This window comes from Neoarius graeffei, chromosome 17, assembly GCF_027579695.1.
Source record: "Neoarius graeffei isolate fNeoGra1 chromosome 17, fNeoGra1.pri, whole genome shotgun sequence".
Classification (NCBI taxonomy): domain Eukaryota; kingdom Metazoa; phylum Chordata; class Actinopteri; order Siluriformes; family Ariidae; genus Neoarius; species Neoarius graeffei.
Genome location: NC_083585.1, coordinates 59,465,745 through 59,482,977, shown reverse-complemented (window position 1 = coordinate 59,482,977; position 17,233 = coordinate 59,465,745). Strand labels below are relative to the sequence as shown.

Genomic DNA, 17,233 nt, shown 5'->3' with positions numbered 1-17,233 from the left:
AAATCCAGTGAAGGTGGATAGAATAAAACAGTTATTCCACTCGATCTCATCGTACATGGATTATAGCGCATGCACGTGACGTCACGAGGTTGCGTGATATTTGTTTATCTGCCATCTTGGACGGCATGGCCGCGCATAGAACTTAGACGAACCCGTTCTAATTATCAAGTGTGTGGGAGTAGATCTTTCGAGAATGGTTATATCTTGTTCAGCATTTGGTTGTACCAATAGACAGGGCCAAAAGGAGGGCGTGTCATTTTATAGATTCCCCGCAGACGAGGAGAGACGCTGTTTTTAGTCACTGCACACTTTATTGGACCTTTGGGGTCTTTTCAAAATATTAGTTAGAACTTGCTGTGTAATTGTAGTATACTGCACCACCTATCACCAAGTTGTGATCAAAAAAATATAACTGGTTTTCACATGGACGTCTAATATTAATGTTCTTAATAAAATATGTATACAAATGCATAACTTGTTTACAACCCCGATTCCAAAAAAGTTGGGACAAAGTACAAATTGTAAATAAAAACGGAATGCAATAATTTACAAATCTCAAAAACTGATATTGTATTCACAATAGAACCTAGACAACATATCAAATGTCGAAAGTGAGACATTTTGAAATTTCATGCCAAATACTGGCTCGTTTGAAATTTCATGACAGCAACACATCTCAAAAAAGTTGGGACAGGGGCAATAAGAGGCTGGAAAAGTTAAAGGTACAAAAAAGGAACAGCTGGAGGACCAAATTGCAACTCATTAGGTCAATTGGCAATAGGTCATTAACATGACTGGGTATAAAAAGAGCATCTTGGAGTGGCAGCGGCTCTCAGAAGTAAAGATGGGAAGAGGATCACCAATCCCCCTAATTCTGCGCCGACAAATAGTGGAGCAATATCAGAAAGGAGTTCGACAGTGTAAAATTGCAAAGAGTTTGAACATATCATCATCTACAGTGCATAATATCATCAAAAGATTCAGAGAATCTGGAAGAATCTCTGTGCGTAAGGGTCAAGGCCGGAAAACCATACTGGGTGCCCGTTATCTTCGGGCCCTTAGACGGCACTGCATCACATACAGGCATGCTTCTGTATTGGAAATCACAAAATGGGCTCAGGAATATTTCCAGAGAACATTATCTGTGAACACAATTCACCGTGCCATCCGCCGTTGCCAGCTAAAACTCTATAGTTCAAAGAAGAAGCCGTATCTAAACATGATCCAGAAGCGCAGACGTCTTCTCTGGGCCAAGGCTCATTTAAAATGGACTGTGGCAAAGTGGAAAACTGTTCTGTGGTCAGACGAATCAAAATTTGAAGTTCTTTATGGAAATCAGGGACGCCGTGTCATGCGGACTAAAGAGGAGAAGGACGACCCAAGTTGTTATCAGCGCTCAGTTCAGAAGCCTGCATCTCTGATGGTATGGGGTTGCATTAGTGCGTGTGGCATGGGCAGCTTACACATCTGGAAAGACACCATCAATGCTGAAAGGTATATCCAGGTTCTAGAGCAACATATGCTCCCATCCAGACGACGTCTCTTTCAGGGAAGACCTTGCATTTTCCAACATGACAATGCCAAACCACATACTGCATCAATTACAGCATCATGGCTGCGTAGAAGAAGGGTCCGGGTACTGAACTGGCCAGCCTGCAGTCCAGATCTTTCACCCATAGAAAACATTTGGCGCATCATAAAACGGAAGATACGACAAAAAAGACCTAAGACAGTTGAGCAACTAGAATCCTACATTAGACAAGAATGGGTTAACATTCCTATCCCTAAACTTGAGCAACTTGTCTCCTCAGTCCCCAGACGTTTACAGACTGTTGTAAAGAGAAAAGGGGATGTCTCACAGTGGGAAACATGGCCTTGTCCCAACTTTTTTGAGATGTGTTGTTGTCATGAAATTTAAAATCACCTAATTTTTCTCTTTAAATGATACATTTTCTCAGTTTAAACATTTGATATGTCATCTATGTTCTATTCTGAATAAAATATGGAATTTTGAAACTTCCACATCATTGCATTCCGTTTTTATTTACAAGTTGTGCTTTGTCCCAACTTTTTTGGAATCGGGGTTGTATAAAGTTCTTCCTATCAGATTGTGTAAAGTACTGAAAAAGAATATGTATGTTATTTTAGGCACATAGAGGTGCAAGAAAATATTTTTTTAATTTGTTTGAATATAGAAGCTGGACATATCTGTGACCCGTATACATTTATATCTGATATTGAATAATAATTCTGCACAGATAAAGATAGCGGCGATTTGTGATATTTTTTTCAGACAAAAACATACGTATTTACAACCCTGTCATTATCTGGAACTGAGTTTAGATTTCGAACATTCTTACGATAAAACGTCCTGCATAGTCTCTTTATGATAAACGTCTTAATGCCACTTACCCGTGAGGTTATCAAGTAGACATTCTTCTTCGGAACCTTCCAGAGGTATAGTTGGGATACCCATCCTGCAACAAAATATTTATAAGCTTCCAGGCTCTTGTAAGCTTTGAGGGCTTTGCCAGTGTAACACGATTCACGATTAACGAGAAAATTGTAAATGTCGTGGTAGGCCAGATCGGGCAAATCGCCGGCACCGCAGCTCCGAATTTCCCTGAACAAGGATTGCAGCAAGTTGTACGGATCTGCAATCCCCAACCTGGAACGCTTTTCCACGTAACGCTGCCTCACGTCACCTTCAAGATGCTGAACAAACCTAGACAAGTTATCGCGCGATGTAGATGGGGTATTTTCCGAATTTTCTTGCGGATTACTCCCTGGATCCATTACGCTCGCGCAAGGTAAACAATCCTGAAGCCGTCCAATATGGCGGAGTAAACACGGACGGGTCACGTGATTGCACATCCTCTATAGACAACTCGGTGCTACGTGCCTCGTCGGCTATCAGCTCATGTACGGCTCGATTTCGTAGAATAACTGTTAAATGTAAAAAATGTAGGACTCAAAATGTTCTCCTAACACTCCTTTATTCATTTGATTAGACATAAAAACCAAATCCACCAAGCATGGGAAACACAGCCATTAGCATCATCAGTAAATAAATGATTGATTATATTATATAAATAATGATCCAGTGCGCATCCTGTGGTTATCTTTTCTTTTTGTCTAAAATCTCCAGAACACGTTATTTTTGCGGCTCTGTCCTTTGGCTCAGTTTCACATCTCACATTTAACACAAATCACAGTAATGCCTGATTCACTTCCTTTGAGTCGATTCAGAGTTGAATTGCTTCCTCAACTGGTGATGGGCTTCTGTTCGGACATACTAATCACCCACCGCACATGTGAAAGCAGACTTGGACTCATCTTTCTGTCGTGTTAGATGAGTAAGAGCTGGTTTCATTGAACTTGTTAGTGCTAAGACTATAACTTGAACGTTTTTAAATTTCTATATGTAAATAGACAATGTAAATAGTTCTCTTTACCATGAAATAACTTAGCATTGAAAAGAATAATATTCATTGCCTCAGCTGTCCTTGCTTTCACTCCTGGTACAGTCTGTTCTGGTATCTCTGGGTATCTGATGAAGCGTTATTGCTCTTTCATACCTCTCGCTTTCACTCGAGAGTTCGTGCACTCAGGAGATGGCACAATGGAGTTTTTTCCCCTGATGTTGGCGCTGAGCTGAAGGACATTCAGCTAATGGAATGCGTATTGGCAGGCTGGAGGCTGTGCTAAAAAAGAGAAGTGAGTCTGCCTATTCATTCGCATTAGCATTCACACAACCTGAAGGTTGACATGCGCTCAACCTTTAGAACATGAACGCTGTGACATTGAAAAGGATTCGGCTTTGAAACGTCAATGAGATGTTTGTCCTTTCGCTTCGGGTCCAATCGGGCCTGGTTTAGATCCAATAGGATTTAATTTTAAGCAGCATTCTTGTGATCAATTACGGCAAAATATTTCCTTGACTTTCCTGAAATGGAGTCCGCCAAGGTATGTTTGAAAGTTTAAAAGATGTTGGAAAACTAAACTAATCAAGTTTAAAAAAAAAAAGCTGAACTGTTTTTACAAATGAATACAGAAACTCAAGTTCTTGTTGACGACACGTGAATAAAACTTCACTCCTTACATTACAGGTATTTAGCAGACGCTTTTATCCGTACAACATACCCAGAGCAGCCTGGGGGCCTTGCTCAAGGGCACTTCAGCCATTCCTGCTGGTCCAGGGACTCGAACCAACGACCTTTTGGTCCTAATGCTGCTTCTCTAACCATTAGGCCATGGCTTCCTCCATGTAACTCAGTAACACTGCAGGCGGCCATCTTTGTTTGGTTTGTTTTTTAAGCGCAATTTGTTTGTATTCGGGGCAGCACGGTGGTGTAGTGGTTAGCGCTGTTGCCTCACAGCAAGAAGGTCCGGGTTCGAGCCCCGTGGCCGGCGAGGGCCTTTCTGTGCGGAGTTTGCATGTTCTCCCCGTGTCCGCGTGGGTTTCCTCCGGGTGCTCCGGTTTCCCCCACAGTCCAAAGACATGCAGGTTAGGTTAACTGGTGACTCTAAATTGAGCGTAGGTGTGAATGTGAGTGTGAATGGTTGTCTGTGTCTATGTGTCAGCCCTGTGATGACCTGGCGACTTGTCCAGGGTGTACCCCGCCTTTCGCCCGTAGTCAGCTGGGATAGGCTCCAGCTTGCCTGCGACCCTGTAGAACAGGATAAAGCGGCTAGAGATAATGAGATGAATGAATTTGTTTGTATTCCATCCCCTTGGGTCCACCTTCCAAAGTCTGAAGGCAGAACCAGAAAACTGGAGTATATACACATTTACTACTACGACTATGACTACTGGGTCGAGCTTGCTTGGCATTCCACGACATGACTCCTCCAGCTGTCCTGACTGTTTGTGGCATTTGGCAAGTCTTTGTAACGACAGCCGGCATCTTCAACAAATTGATCGATATATGTTTTTAGCCGTCTTTTTCTTTTTTTGCTTGCCATGGTTTGGGTTCCAAAGGAGAATATCCCTTGCCAGTTCGTGCTTGCTCTGCCAGCTGTGACCAGCGAAACATAACCTCTGCTGGCATATTGTTTAATTGAGGGGCAGCAGGTTGTCAAATAGCTCTTTGTTGGTGATGTGTTGCTTCCATGAGATGTTGAGTGCTTTTGTGTAGCATTCGTGTCTTCAAATCGTTGTCTTCAGAGAATCAAGTTAAATGGCAGTTTTTCAGACTGGAGAATTGTTGAAAGTGGGGTGCCTCAGGGTAGCCTGTTGGGTCCTCTTTTTTTTCAAATATCTTTATTAGATATTAACTTTTTTTTGCGATAATTCATCCCTCAGACTCTATGCTGACGATACTATTCTTTACTCCAGTGATTGGTTTCTTGATCTGTTGGAAATCAAGATCAACCAAGATCTCATTTCAATTACTGACTGGCTCTCTCTTAACTATCTATCTATCAATCATTCAAAGTCTATCACCATTGGTTATGGCGACACATCCCTATTTTCACTCTCAAGAACAAGGCTATTGACCAGAAAGACAATTTGGAACTACTTGGTGTTACTATTGACAGTACCTTGCTTGTCTATGAGTCTTCATATTAAGAACACACTTAACAAAGTAAACACTACACTTTCAGCTATCAAATGAATAAAAAATATGATCAACACTGCTGTAAAGCTACAGTAGATAAAGAGAACCCAGTTAAACAAATGAGACAAAAATATTATACTTGGTCATTTATTTATTGAGGAAAATGTTCCAATATTACATATCTGTGAGTGGCAAAAGTATGTGAACCTTTGCTTTCAGTATCTGGTGTGACCCCTTTGTGCAGCAATAACTGCAACTAAACGTTTGCGGTTACTGTTGATCAGTCCTGCACACTGGCTTGGAGGAATTTTAGCCCATTCCTCCGTACAGAACAGCTTCAACTCTGGGATGTTGGTGGGTTTCCTCACATGAACTGCTCGCTTCAGGTCCTTCCACAACATTTCCATTGGATTAAGGTCAGAACTTTGACTTGGCCATTCCAAAACATTAACTTTATTCTTCTTTAACCATTCTTTGGTAGAACGACTTGTGTGCTTAGGGTCGTTGTCTTGCTGCATGACCCACCTTCTCTTGAGATTCAGTTCATGGACAGATGTTCTGACATTTTCCTTTAGAAGTTGCTGGTATAATTTAATTGTTCCATCAATGATGGCAAGCCGTCCTGGCCCAGATGCAGCAAAACAGGCCCAAACCATGATACTACCACCACCATGTTTCACAGATGGGATAAGGTTCTTATGCTGGAATGCAGCATTTTCCTTTCTCCAAACATAATGCTTCTCATTTCAAACAAAAAGTTCTATTTTGGTCTCATCCATCCACAAAACATTTTTCCAATAGCCTTCTGGCTTGTCAGAAGTGCAGACGAGCAGCAATGTTCTTTTTGGAGAGCAGTGGCTTTCTCCTTGCAACCCTGCCATGCACACCATTGTTGTTCAGTGTTCTCCTGATGGTCGACTCATGAACATTAACATTAGCCAATGTGAGAGAGGCCTTCAGTTGCTTAGAAGTTACCCTGGGGTCCTTTGTGACCTCGCCGACTATTACACGCCTTGCTCTTGGAGTGATCTTTTGTTGGTCAACCACTCCTGGGGAGGGTAACAATGGTCTTGAATTTCCTCCATTTGTACACAATCTGTCTGACTGTGGATTGGTGGAGTCCAAACTCTTTAGAGATGGTTTTGTAACCTTTTCCAGCCTGATGAGCATCAACAACGCTTTTTCTGAGGTCCTCAGAAATCTCCTTTGTTTGTGCCATGATACACTTCCACAAACATGTGTTGTGAAGATCAGACTTTGATAGATCCCTGTTCTTTAAATAAAACAGGGTGCCCACTCACACCTGATTGTCATCCCATTGATTGAAAACACCTGACTCTAATTTCACCTTCAAATTAACTGCAAATCCTAGAGGTTCACATACTTTTGCCACTCACAGATATGTAATATTGGATCATTTTCCACAATAAATAAATGACCAAGTATAATATTTTTGTCTCATTTGTTTAACTGGGTTCTCTTTATCTACTTTTAGGACTTGTGTGAAAATCTGATGATGTTTTAGGTCATATTTATGCAGAAATATAGAAAATTCTAAAGGGTTCACAAACTTTCAAGCACCACTGTATATAAGGCTTTCACCTTACCGCATTTTGAATACTGTAGTCCGTTTCTACTGGGTATTACTAATGCTCTCCGTGATAAAATTGAGAAAGCCAAGTGTTTTGGTCTTAGAACTATCCTCAAACTGCCTTATGACTGTTCATATAAAGATGCATTCGACATGGCCAGTCTACAGACGCTTGAACACCAGCGGTCATGCCGTTCCTTGTGTTTGGTTCATCAAGCCTTAGTCTGAACTACATAAAGGAACTCTTTCAAATACAACAAAGCTGTTATAGCACAACCAACAGAGAACAGCAAATGGACTCGCAGATCATTTACCTACCTGGTGGTGTGTGTGTGTGTGTGTGTGTGTGTGTGTGTGTGTGTGTAACAATCTCCCTACAGAACTGAGACATCTTGATTCTTTAATCAAGTTTAAAAACCGTCATAAAGAAAATGAATCTTACTCGTGGAACATTGTGCAAATGTAATATTTGTGATCGATAGAGTTAAATTGCATTTAGTTATATTCCCAATTAAACATTTTAATTTTATTTTAATTTCTTGGTGTGTGTGTGTGTGTGTGTGTGTGTGTATATATATATATATATATATATATATATTTATATTTGATATTCACCTATTATAGTAGTTTTTTTTAATATTTTAAATTTAGATATTTTATTAATTTGAATGTATTTGTTGAGTCTTTGACTCAATGTACCTATCAAAGATAACTCAAGCCATGATTGATTGATTGATTGATTGATTGCCATTTAAAGTTTTCTCGAGTGATGCTGCGAGAGTCCAAGTGGTGGACCCATACATTATGATGGATTCAACTGCAGCTCGATAAAAATTTCTTTTGAGTTGGTTTGGAAGATTGGATTTCCAGATTATATTGAGTTTGTTTCGTGCTCCCCATGCCTTTCCAATTCTGTACTCAACATCTAGACATTTAGTACGTTCAGTACTGACATTTACAGTAGTAGCCTTTAGCTGTAGCATTTGCTGTTATTGACCTGATTTGAATGACTATTTGAACTTTTCTACTTTGTCAGTTCAAACAGCATTCAGAACAATCATGAGTAAAATTCATCCAGCAGAAAAAACAAACAAAAAATTCACTGAAGGGGAAAGGACGCGGGACATGAAAGACATGCATTTACTTCTCAAAAAAAAAAAGTCAAAGTTCCTCCTGTGCCAGGACCTGGTCTTCCTGGGCAGTCTCCCATCCCAGGACTAACCAGGACCTTAAGGTGCATTGGGCAGTGCCGATCTCCACACCTATAGCCCTTGGCTTCTCACCTTTTCAGCTTGGGTTACAGTGGGGGGGCTGGTCCTCTGGTATCCGCCAGAGTTTGACTCACCACTCGTATCTGTATTGTAGTGTGCCTTGCCAGACAGCAATGGTACCATTTTTATGATGGTCTTTGGTATGACCCGATTGCGCTCATGTTCTCCTGGTCGAGAGGCAGACACGCTAACCACTAGGCCAACTCACGGTTTCATTTACTTCTGCTAGCACATAATTATTCACAATTTGTGTGCCAACCTTATCAAGGTTAGCACTGACCTGTTAATTCATGAGCATTGGTCTAGTGAGGCAGTAGAAAACAAGTGGGCGGGGCTGTGATCTCATTGGTCAGTAAAAATAAATACATGGATGAGCTGTTTACTATGGCACACATCTCAGGGGGGAAAAAAAACACTTTCATCTTCTAACATGCTATTTTGTTGTTCTGTTCTTGCTGGTGGTGTAGATACAGATGATAACTGATATTTTCCAGACGAGAAAGTGGCTGTTGTCATGTATACATGTGCAGTATAGTGAAATTCTTTTCTTCGCATATCCCGGTCAGTCTTGATACTGAAGTAAAGAGGGTTAAGGCGACGCTGATAGTCCAGTAGCCAAGCCAAGAGCCTTAACCACTGAGCCACGGTCTCTGTGTTTGGATGAGATGTACACCAGACAGCAAACATGCCTTGACTCATTGGCTAACCTTGGTTGGCTTTAAATAAAACTTGATGTTTTATTTTAAATATCTAAAACATGCTAACACTTCATTGGACAGATGTTTGTGCTAAAACAACAAAACCCTGGTATTTCCACCAAGTCCACAGGCAAGTCTGATCTTGTGTTTGAAGCTGAGGTTGAAAGTCAGGGTTTGGAAATTTCCCATGGCTAACACTTGCTGGCATTCCCACTCGCACTTGAGGAAGCCACAAGGTCACAAGCTGCTCTGTTTGAACTGTGGAGAAACAAAGAGAAGGAAGCCTCACTGTAACCACAAAAGACAGGAGTTGGCTCTCGGGGTGGATAGAGACAGAGGAGCGAAGTCTTATCTCTGTGCTTATATACTAGTGCATCTCAAAATATGAGAATATCGTGAACAAGTTCTTTTTTCCGTAATTTAATTTAAAAAAAGTTCATATATTCTATATTCTTTACATATAAAGAGAAATATTTTGAGGCTTTTTTAATTTTAATTTTGATGATTACGGCTTGTAGCTCATGAAAATCAGAAATCTAGGATCTCAAACGATTAGAATATTTCATTTGGAGTTTGAGTAAAACAGTATAAATACAGTGTATCTCTCAGTCTAGTTCAGTCCATGCAACCACAATCATGTTGAAGACTGCTGACTTGACAGTCGTCCAGAAGACGATCATCGACCCCCTCCACAAGGAGGATTGCTGAAAAGGCTGGCTGGAAAAGGTGCGCAAGCAACAGGGATGAGTGCAGCCTTGAGAGGATTGTCAAGAAAAGTCGATTCATGAACTTGGGAGAGCTTCACGAGGAGTGGACTAAGGCTGGTGTCAGTGCATCAAGAGCCACCAAGCACAGACATCTTCAGGAAGGGGGCTACAACTGTCTCATTCCTCATATCAAGCCACGCCTGAACCAGAGACAATGCCAGAAGCGTCTTACCTGAGCTAAGGAGAGAAAGAACCGGACTGTTGCTCAGTGGTCCAAAGTCCTCTTTTCAGTAAATTTTGCATTTCATTTGGAAATCAAGGTCCTAGAGTCTGGAGGAAGCGTGGAGAGGCACAGAATCCAAGGAGTTTGAAGTCCAGTGTGAATTTTCCGCAGTGCGATGATTTGGGGTGCCATGGCATCTGCTGGTGTTGGTCCACTGTGTCGCATTCCTAATATCAAGCCACGCCTGAACCAGAGACAACATCAGAAGCATCTTACCTGGACTAAGGAGACAAAGAACTGGTCAGAGAGATGAAAATTGAACTTTTTGGCCATCATGGGAAATGCTATGTGTGATGCAAACTCAATACTCCCCATCACCCTGAGACCACCATTCCCACAGTGAAGCATGGTGGTGGCAGCATCATGTTGTAGGGATGCTTTTTATCGGTAGGGACTGGAAAACTGGTCATAATGGAAGGAAAGACGGATGGCACTAAATCCAGGGGAATTCTTGAGAAAAACCTGTTGCAGTCTGCCATAGATTTGAGACTTGGACAGAGGTTGAACTTCTACACTGGAGGAGTTTAAAAGGAAAATGCCGTGGAATGGCCTAATCAAAGCTCTTCAATGCCTTGAAGTCTCTAGTTTACCACATGATACAAATCCAACAAAAATCCATTTTAATTCCAGGTTGTGATACAGCAGAATGGGAAAAACGCCAAAGGGGGTGAATACTTTAACAAGGCACTGCATACTCCCCAACCTGTCATTACAGATGTGACATTCACTGAGCCACTGAGCTAGATTTATTTATTTATCATCTTTCATCGCTGCATTTTATACGCTCTGGGACATATGGCAGGCAGGCAGGCAGGCGTCTGTCTCATCTCATCTGTTTACCTCTGAACAGATAAATGTGTGATAACAGCATCAAAAAATGGTCACATCTCTTCCGGTGATCTTTTTGCATGCTGGGATTTCTGAGCGCCACCAAACACACAGACAAATGGAGAAGAAAAAAGGTGACATTTAAAGGCCAGGGCTTGGCATGCTGAGCGTAAATACGGCGGATAAGAGAAGGTTGAGGTGGAAGACGGTATGATGGTACGGTGTTTTGTCATGTCACAGTCAAAAAGTGTCAGAGGAGTCAAGCAACGTTGTTTGTTCTTTCTTTTGATATCGTAATTGCTTGGTTGTGTGTGTATTCAGCATTTTACACTCACAGCGAATCCATAAAATTTTTTATGTGCCATCAGTCGGTTTATGGTATTGCTTGATGCTAATAGAGCTTCTATTATAGAAGATTATGGCTTGAGGATAACAATACTGGAACACTCAGGACTTTGTTTGCAGCGTCAGAAATTTAGATAGTTACACAATCAGTGCTAAAGTCATATCACTATCATGGATTTTGGTTAGTTAGTATTTAATTTCTTATTACAGTGGTGCTTGAAAGTTTGTGAACCCTTTAGAATTTTCTATATTTCTGCATAAATATGACCTAAAACATCATCAGATTTTCACACAAGCCCTAAAAGTAGATAAAGGGAACCCAGTTAAACAAATGAGACAAAAATATTATATTTGGTCATTTATTTATTGAGGAAAATGAGCCAATATTACATATCTGTGAGTGTCAAAAGTATGTGAACTGCTAGGATTAGCAGTTAACTTGAAGGTGAAATTAGAGTCAGGTGATTTCAATCAATGGGATGACAATCAGGTGTGAGTGGGCACCCTGTTTTATTTAAAGAACAGGGATCTATCAAAGTCTGATCTTCACAACACATATTTGTGGAAGTGTATCATGGCACGAACAAAGGAGATTTCTGAGGACCTCAGAAAAAGTGTTATTGATGCTCATCAGGCTGGAAAAGGTTACAAAACCATCTCTAAAGAGTTTGGACTCCACCAATCCACAGTCAGACAGATTGTGTACAAATGGAGGAAATTCAAGACCATTGTTACCCTCCCCAGGAGTGGTCGACCAACAAAGATCACTCCAAGAGCAAGGCGTATAATAGTCAGGGAGGTCACAAAGGACCCCAGGGTAACTTCTAAGCAACTGAAGGCCTGTCTCACATTGGCTAATGTTAATGTTCATGAGTCCACCATCAGGAGAACACTGAACAACAATGGTGTGCATGGCAGGGTTGCAAGGAGAAAGCCACTGCTCTCCAAAAAGAGCATTGCTGCTCATCTGCAGTTTGCTAAAGATCATGTGGACAAGCCAGAAGGCTGTTGGAAAAATGTTTTGTGAATGGATGAGACCAAAATAGAATTTTTTGGTTTAAATTAGAAGCGTTATGTTTGGAGAAAGGAAAACACTGCATTCCAGCATAGGAACCTTATCCCATCTGTGAAACATGCTGGTGATAGTATCATGGTTTGGGCCTGTTTTGCTGCATCTGGGCCAGGACGGCTTGCCATCATTGATGGAACAATGAATTCTGAATCATACCAGCGAATTCTAGAGGAAAATGTCAGAACATCTGTCCATGAACTGAATCTCAAGAGAAGGTGGGTCATGCAGCAAGACAACGACCCTAAGCACACAAGTCGGTCTACCAAAGAATGGTTGAAGAAGAATAAAGTTAATGTTTTGGAATGGCCAAGTCAAAGTCCTGACCTTAATCCAATCGAAATGTTGTGGAAGGACCTGAAGCGAGTAGTTCATGTGAGGAAACCCACCAACATCCCAGAGTTGAAGCTGTTCTGTACGGAGGAACGGGCTAAAATTCCTCCAAGCCGGTGTGCAGGACTGATCAACAGTTACTGCAAATGTTTAGTTGCAGTTATTGCTGCACAAGGGGGTCACACCAGATACTGAAAGCAAAGGTTCACATACTTTTGCCCCTCACAGATATGTAATATTGGATCATTTTCCTCAATAAATAAATGACCAAGTATAATATTTTTGTCTCATTTGTTTAACTGGGTTCTCTTTATCTACTTTTAGGACTTGTGTGAAAATCTGATGATGTTTTAGGTCATATTTATGCAGAAATATAGAAAATTCTAAAGGGTTCACAAACTTTCAAGCACCACTGTAAATCGAGCTTCCAGAGTAGTTCCTAGTCCTTGAATAGATAGAAGTATTCCTTTTTAAAGAAATTTTCATGTTGATTTAATCCAATTCAACACCGTTAACACTTGGTTGTTTGTTTGATGCATCATGTACACTGAAATTTTCCAGATCAAAATCCATTTACTAAAACCTGACATTCCACATTATTCCAAATTTCCATTTCTCCACCGAACATCATGATGATTTTTTTTTTTTACAACTCTTTGAGAAAGCCACGTCATGAATCTTGTCCATTGAAATAATGTTCGGTTTCAAGGTTTATTTGTCTGCAACAAAGTAAAAGCTAAAATGAAATGTTTAAACGGTGCAAAACAAGTCCAAAGTTATAGAAAATGTAAATAAATGAATAGAATAAACAGATGGAACTTATGGACAGAAATAAGGAATAAAACACAACTATAATGTGCCGTTACAGGAAAATAATCAATGATGGGATGGTTTGAGGATGGTGTGATGAAGCAGACTCCCTGTCATCACGCTGACGTTCATTATTTTCCTATAGCCGCACATCCTGGAGTGTTTTATTCCTAACATCATAATTATGATCTGTTTGTTACATTGGCCTTAGTGAGTCTTAGGGTGGTGATACACAGGGCAACTTTTTGGGCAATGTTGCTGGGCAACGCTACCAGCAATGGGCAACCAGGTGAGACACGGGGCAACGGGCAACAACCAATCAGATAAGAGCAAATCTATTGCCAGGGAGACAAAGATGGACACTGAAACATTTGCAGCTGTCACTTTTGTCTTGGCTTCAGCCTTTATTTCACTCGAGTAACTATTACTTCTGGAACTAAACTGAATAGATACTCTGGTCAAAAGATAATTTGCCATTATTTTAACATTTATAAGTCAAAATAACCATGTTATTCTGTTAATAATAAACACTTTCTAAGTCTCTTTAAAAATGCTACTAGCCTCAATCCCATATGTGAAGTTTATTTGTATAGCACTTTTAACAATAGACATTGTCGCAAAGCAGCTTTACGGAAATTTTAAGACTTTAAACATGAGCTAATCTATCCCCAATGAGCAAGCCTGTGGCGATGGTGGCAAGGAAAAACTCCCTCAGACGACATGAGGAAGAAACCTCGAGAGGAACCAGACTCAAAAGGGAACCCATCCTCATTTGGGTGATAACAGACAACGTGATTATAACATTTTTAACATGAAGACAGTTTCGTTGATGTTATAAACTCTTCATTGATGGAAACTTCAGCGCAAAACTGTTCATGACAACTGCAGTCCTAAAGTTAGTAAGTCAACTGTAGTCCTCAGCCATAAAAGCATTACTGTAAGAGTCCAGAGCGTCTTCCAAGTGCGACTTTCGACTGTCCATATGGGGCCGTCCTCCACAGGAGCGATGCGATGAGACTCCAACCAGAAGTAGGGCATCAGGATGGATCAGGCAGGTCCGAGGAGCAGAAGAGGTCAGGATCTCGATCCCAGGATTGACATGTAACTCAGAGGGACAGATTGTTAGGTATGCCCAATGTCACCTAATGAGTAAGAACAGTATACATTTTGCGCTGAGTGCGAGCAGGGACTCCGGCAAAACTAACTATGACAGCATAACTAAAAGGGGAGAGCCAGAAGGTAACACAGGCATGAGGGAGCCCCGGGACATAAAGCAGCAGCCACTACACCGCCAACAAACCCAAGTGAGCGACTGACAGCATCCATACATCCCAGTTTACCAAAACACTCTGTCTGAGGATCCTCCAGATCTACTCATTTACCTCATAAACACCATTAACAAAAGGCTTGACTAAACCAATATGTTTTCAGCCGAGACTTAATCACTGAGACTGTGTCCAAGTCCCAAACATTACTTGGAAGGCTGTTCCATAAACGGTGGGGCTTTGTAAGAAAAGGTTCCGCCCCCTGATGTAGCCTTCACTATACGAGGTACCAGCAGATAGCCTGCACCTTTTGATCTAAGTAGGCGTGGCGGGTCGTAAAGGATATGCTATAACTCATAACTGACACATCACAAAAACATAAATTATTTAATTCTCATCTCAGCAAAAAAAGACAAAAGGACATGGAGCAGTAGATGCTGCTGAGGAGGAAAAGGGGCTGACAGAGCTCCTGAAAGCCTTTCTTTCTTTTTTAGATCCCGAAGTTTGTACTGATTCACCGCCTGGTTCCATAAGTACTCGTGCTCTGTATGTGAATTAGATCAGACGATAAGTTCGACAATCTCTGTTACAACTCACCCCCCCAAAAAAAAAAAAAATAATGAGCTGCCCATCCACGGTGGTGTAGTGGTTAGCGCTGTTGCCTCACAGCAAGAAGGTCCAGGTTCGAGCTCCGTGGCCGGCGAGGGCCTTTCTGTGCGGAGTTTGCATGTTCTCCCCATGTCCGCGTGGGTTTCCTCCGGGTGCTCCGGTTTCCCCCCACAGTCCAAAGACATGCAGGTTAGGTTAACTGGTGACTCTAAATTGAGCGTAGGTGTGAATGTGAGTGTGAATGGTTGTCTGTGTCTATGTGTCAGCCCTGTGATGACCTGGCGACTTGTCCAGGGTGTACCCCGCCTTTCGCCCGTAGTCAGCTGGGATAGGCTCCAGCTCGCCTGCGACCCTGTAGAACAGGATAAAGCAGCTAGAGATGAGATGAGATGTTAGCAAAACCCACCGCTAGTTAGATAAATCCCATTCAATCTCTATGGAGCGGTGGTTAGCTAACGGCAGTTTACACTTGGCTGAAAAATAGATGCCTGTTGGTTTTCTAAGCATTTGATGAGGTAAATTCACCACTTTGGGTTTACACAGAACATAACAATTTGGTGACATAAGATACAAGTTGTGTCTCTTTTTCTTCGCTCCACTGCTGGAGACACTGCTATCTCATCTCATTATCTCTAGCCGCTTTATCCTGTTCTACAGGGTCGCAGGCAAGCTGGAGCCTATCCCAGCTGACTACGGGTGAAAGGCGGGGTACACCCTGGACAAGTCGCCAGGTCATCACAGGGCTGACACATAGACACAGACAACCATTCACACCTACGGTCAATTTAGAGTCATCAGTTAACCTAACCTGCATGTCTTTGGACTGTTGGGGAAACCGGAGCACCCGGAGGAAACCCACGCGGACAATATGCAAACTCCGCACAGAAAGGCCCTCGCCGGCCACGGGGCTCGAACCCGGACCTTCTTGCTGTGAGGTGACAGCGCTAACCACTACACCACCGTGTCGCCTACACCGCTATCTTTGTTGAAAATTTCAGAAGCTCTCAGGTGGTCATGTGATTTGCTGCTAGCACTCTGATTGAATGATCTTAAAAAGTTATCAGATAGAAATTATGTCATGCAATCTCAATGGGAAAGTGTCGAAGCACAACACATTGCCCAAAAAGCTGCCCCGTGTATCATCAGCCTTATACATTTTGGTTGGACGGTCATATGGATAAACCTCACTGAACATCTTGATACTCGGCATTTGTGAGTAAGAAGTGGGGCGAGGGGTGTTCTACCGTATATTATGCCAGGTTTTCTACATGCTGTGTTTATAACGACACTTTTTAAATCCTCTTTTCTTCCATGTTCTGACCTTCGGATCTGCAGTTCCATCGTTCACCTTCACGCCTACCGGTAAGCCCAATGTCAAATCTTCTATATTATAAGAGCTCCAGCTACTAAGGACTTTACTTTCTTGGTTAAAGCTAACAAGCAGCACATTGTGCAACGTAGTTCAGTTCAGTGGTACTTTTAGATTCGGCGCGTCACTGTTCTATCATGTCCACTTCAACTCCCTTCACATATCTGCTCGTTCTCCTCACTGAGGACAGAGGAATGGCACAGGACATCAAGAGACAACAGCCCAGCTCAGTAAAACATGTTCTCTGGTTAAAACTACAGCTCCCCACAAAAAAGAGCACCAGTCTCTGGAGCGTTTCACGCAGCCCTCAAAGGCGGCTTTGGGAGTCTGCCGAGCCCCTCCGAGTCCGGTTAAAAAGGATGAACGCTTTCCTGAAGAAAGCTGTTAAACGCAGACAAGAACGGATCAAAGCTCCTCCGTTTGGCTCCGCGTCTCAGCCGGGTTCTGATGAGGTGACAGCAGAGCTCTGGCGGTCCAATTAGACAAAAACAGAG

General features: G+C 41.9%; 1 protein-coding gene across 4 annotated transcripts in view; it reads left to right on the top strand.

Moving 5' to 3' along the window:
* The window catches only part of robo1 (roundabout, axon guidance receptor, homolog 1 (Drosophila)), a 573,922-nt gene that overhangs the window by 515,261 nt on the left and 41,428 nt on the right, over window positions 1-17,233 (top strand). For all 4 annotated transcript variants that reach the window (XM_060897774.1, XM_060897772.1, XM_060897773.1 and 1 more), the window contains one exon: window positions 16,706-16,732. In XM_060897774.1, the coding sequence (XP_060753757.1) occupies window positions 16,706-16,732 (27 nt within the window). The remainder of the gene's footprint in view (window positions 1-16,705; window positions 16,733-17,233) is intronic.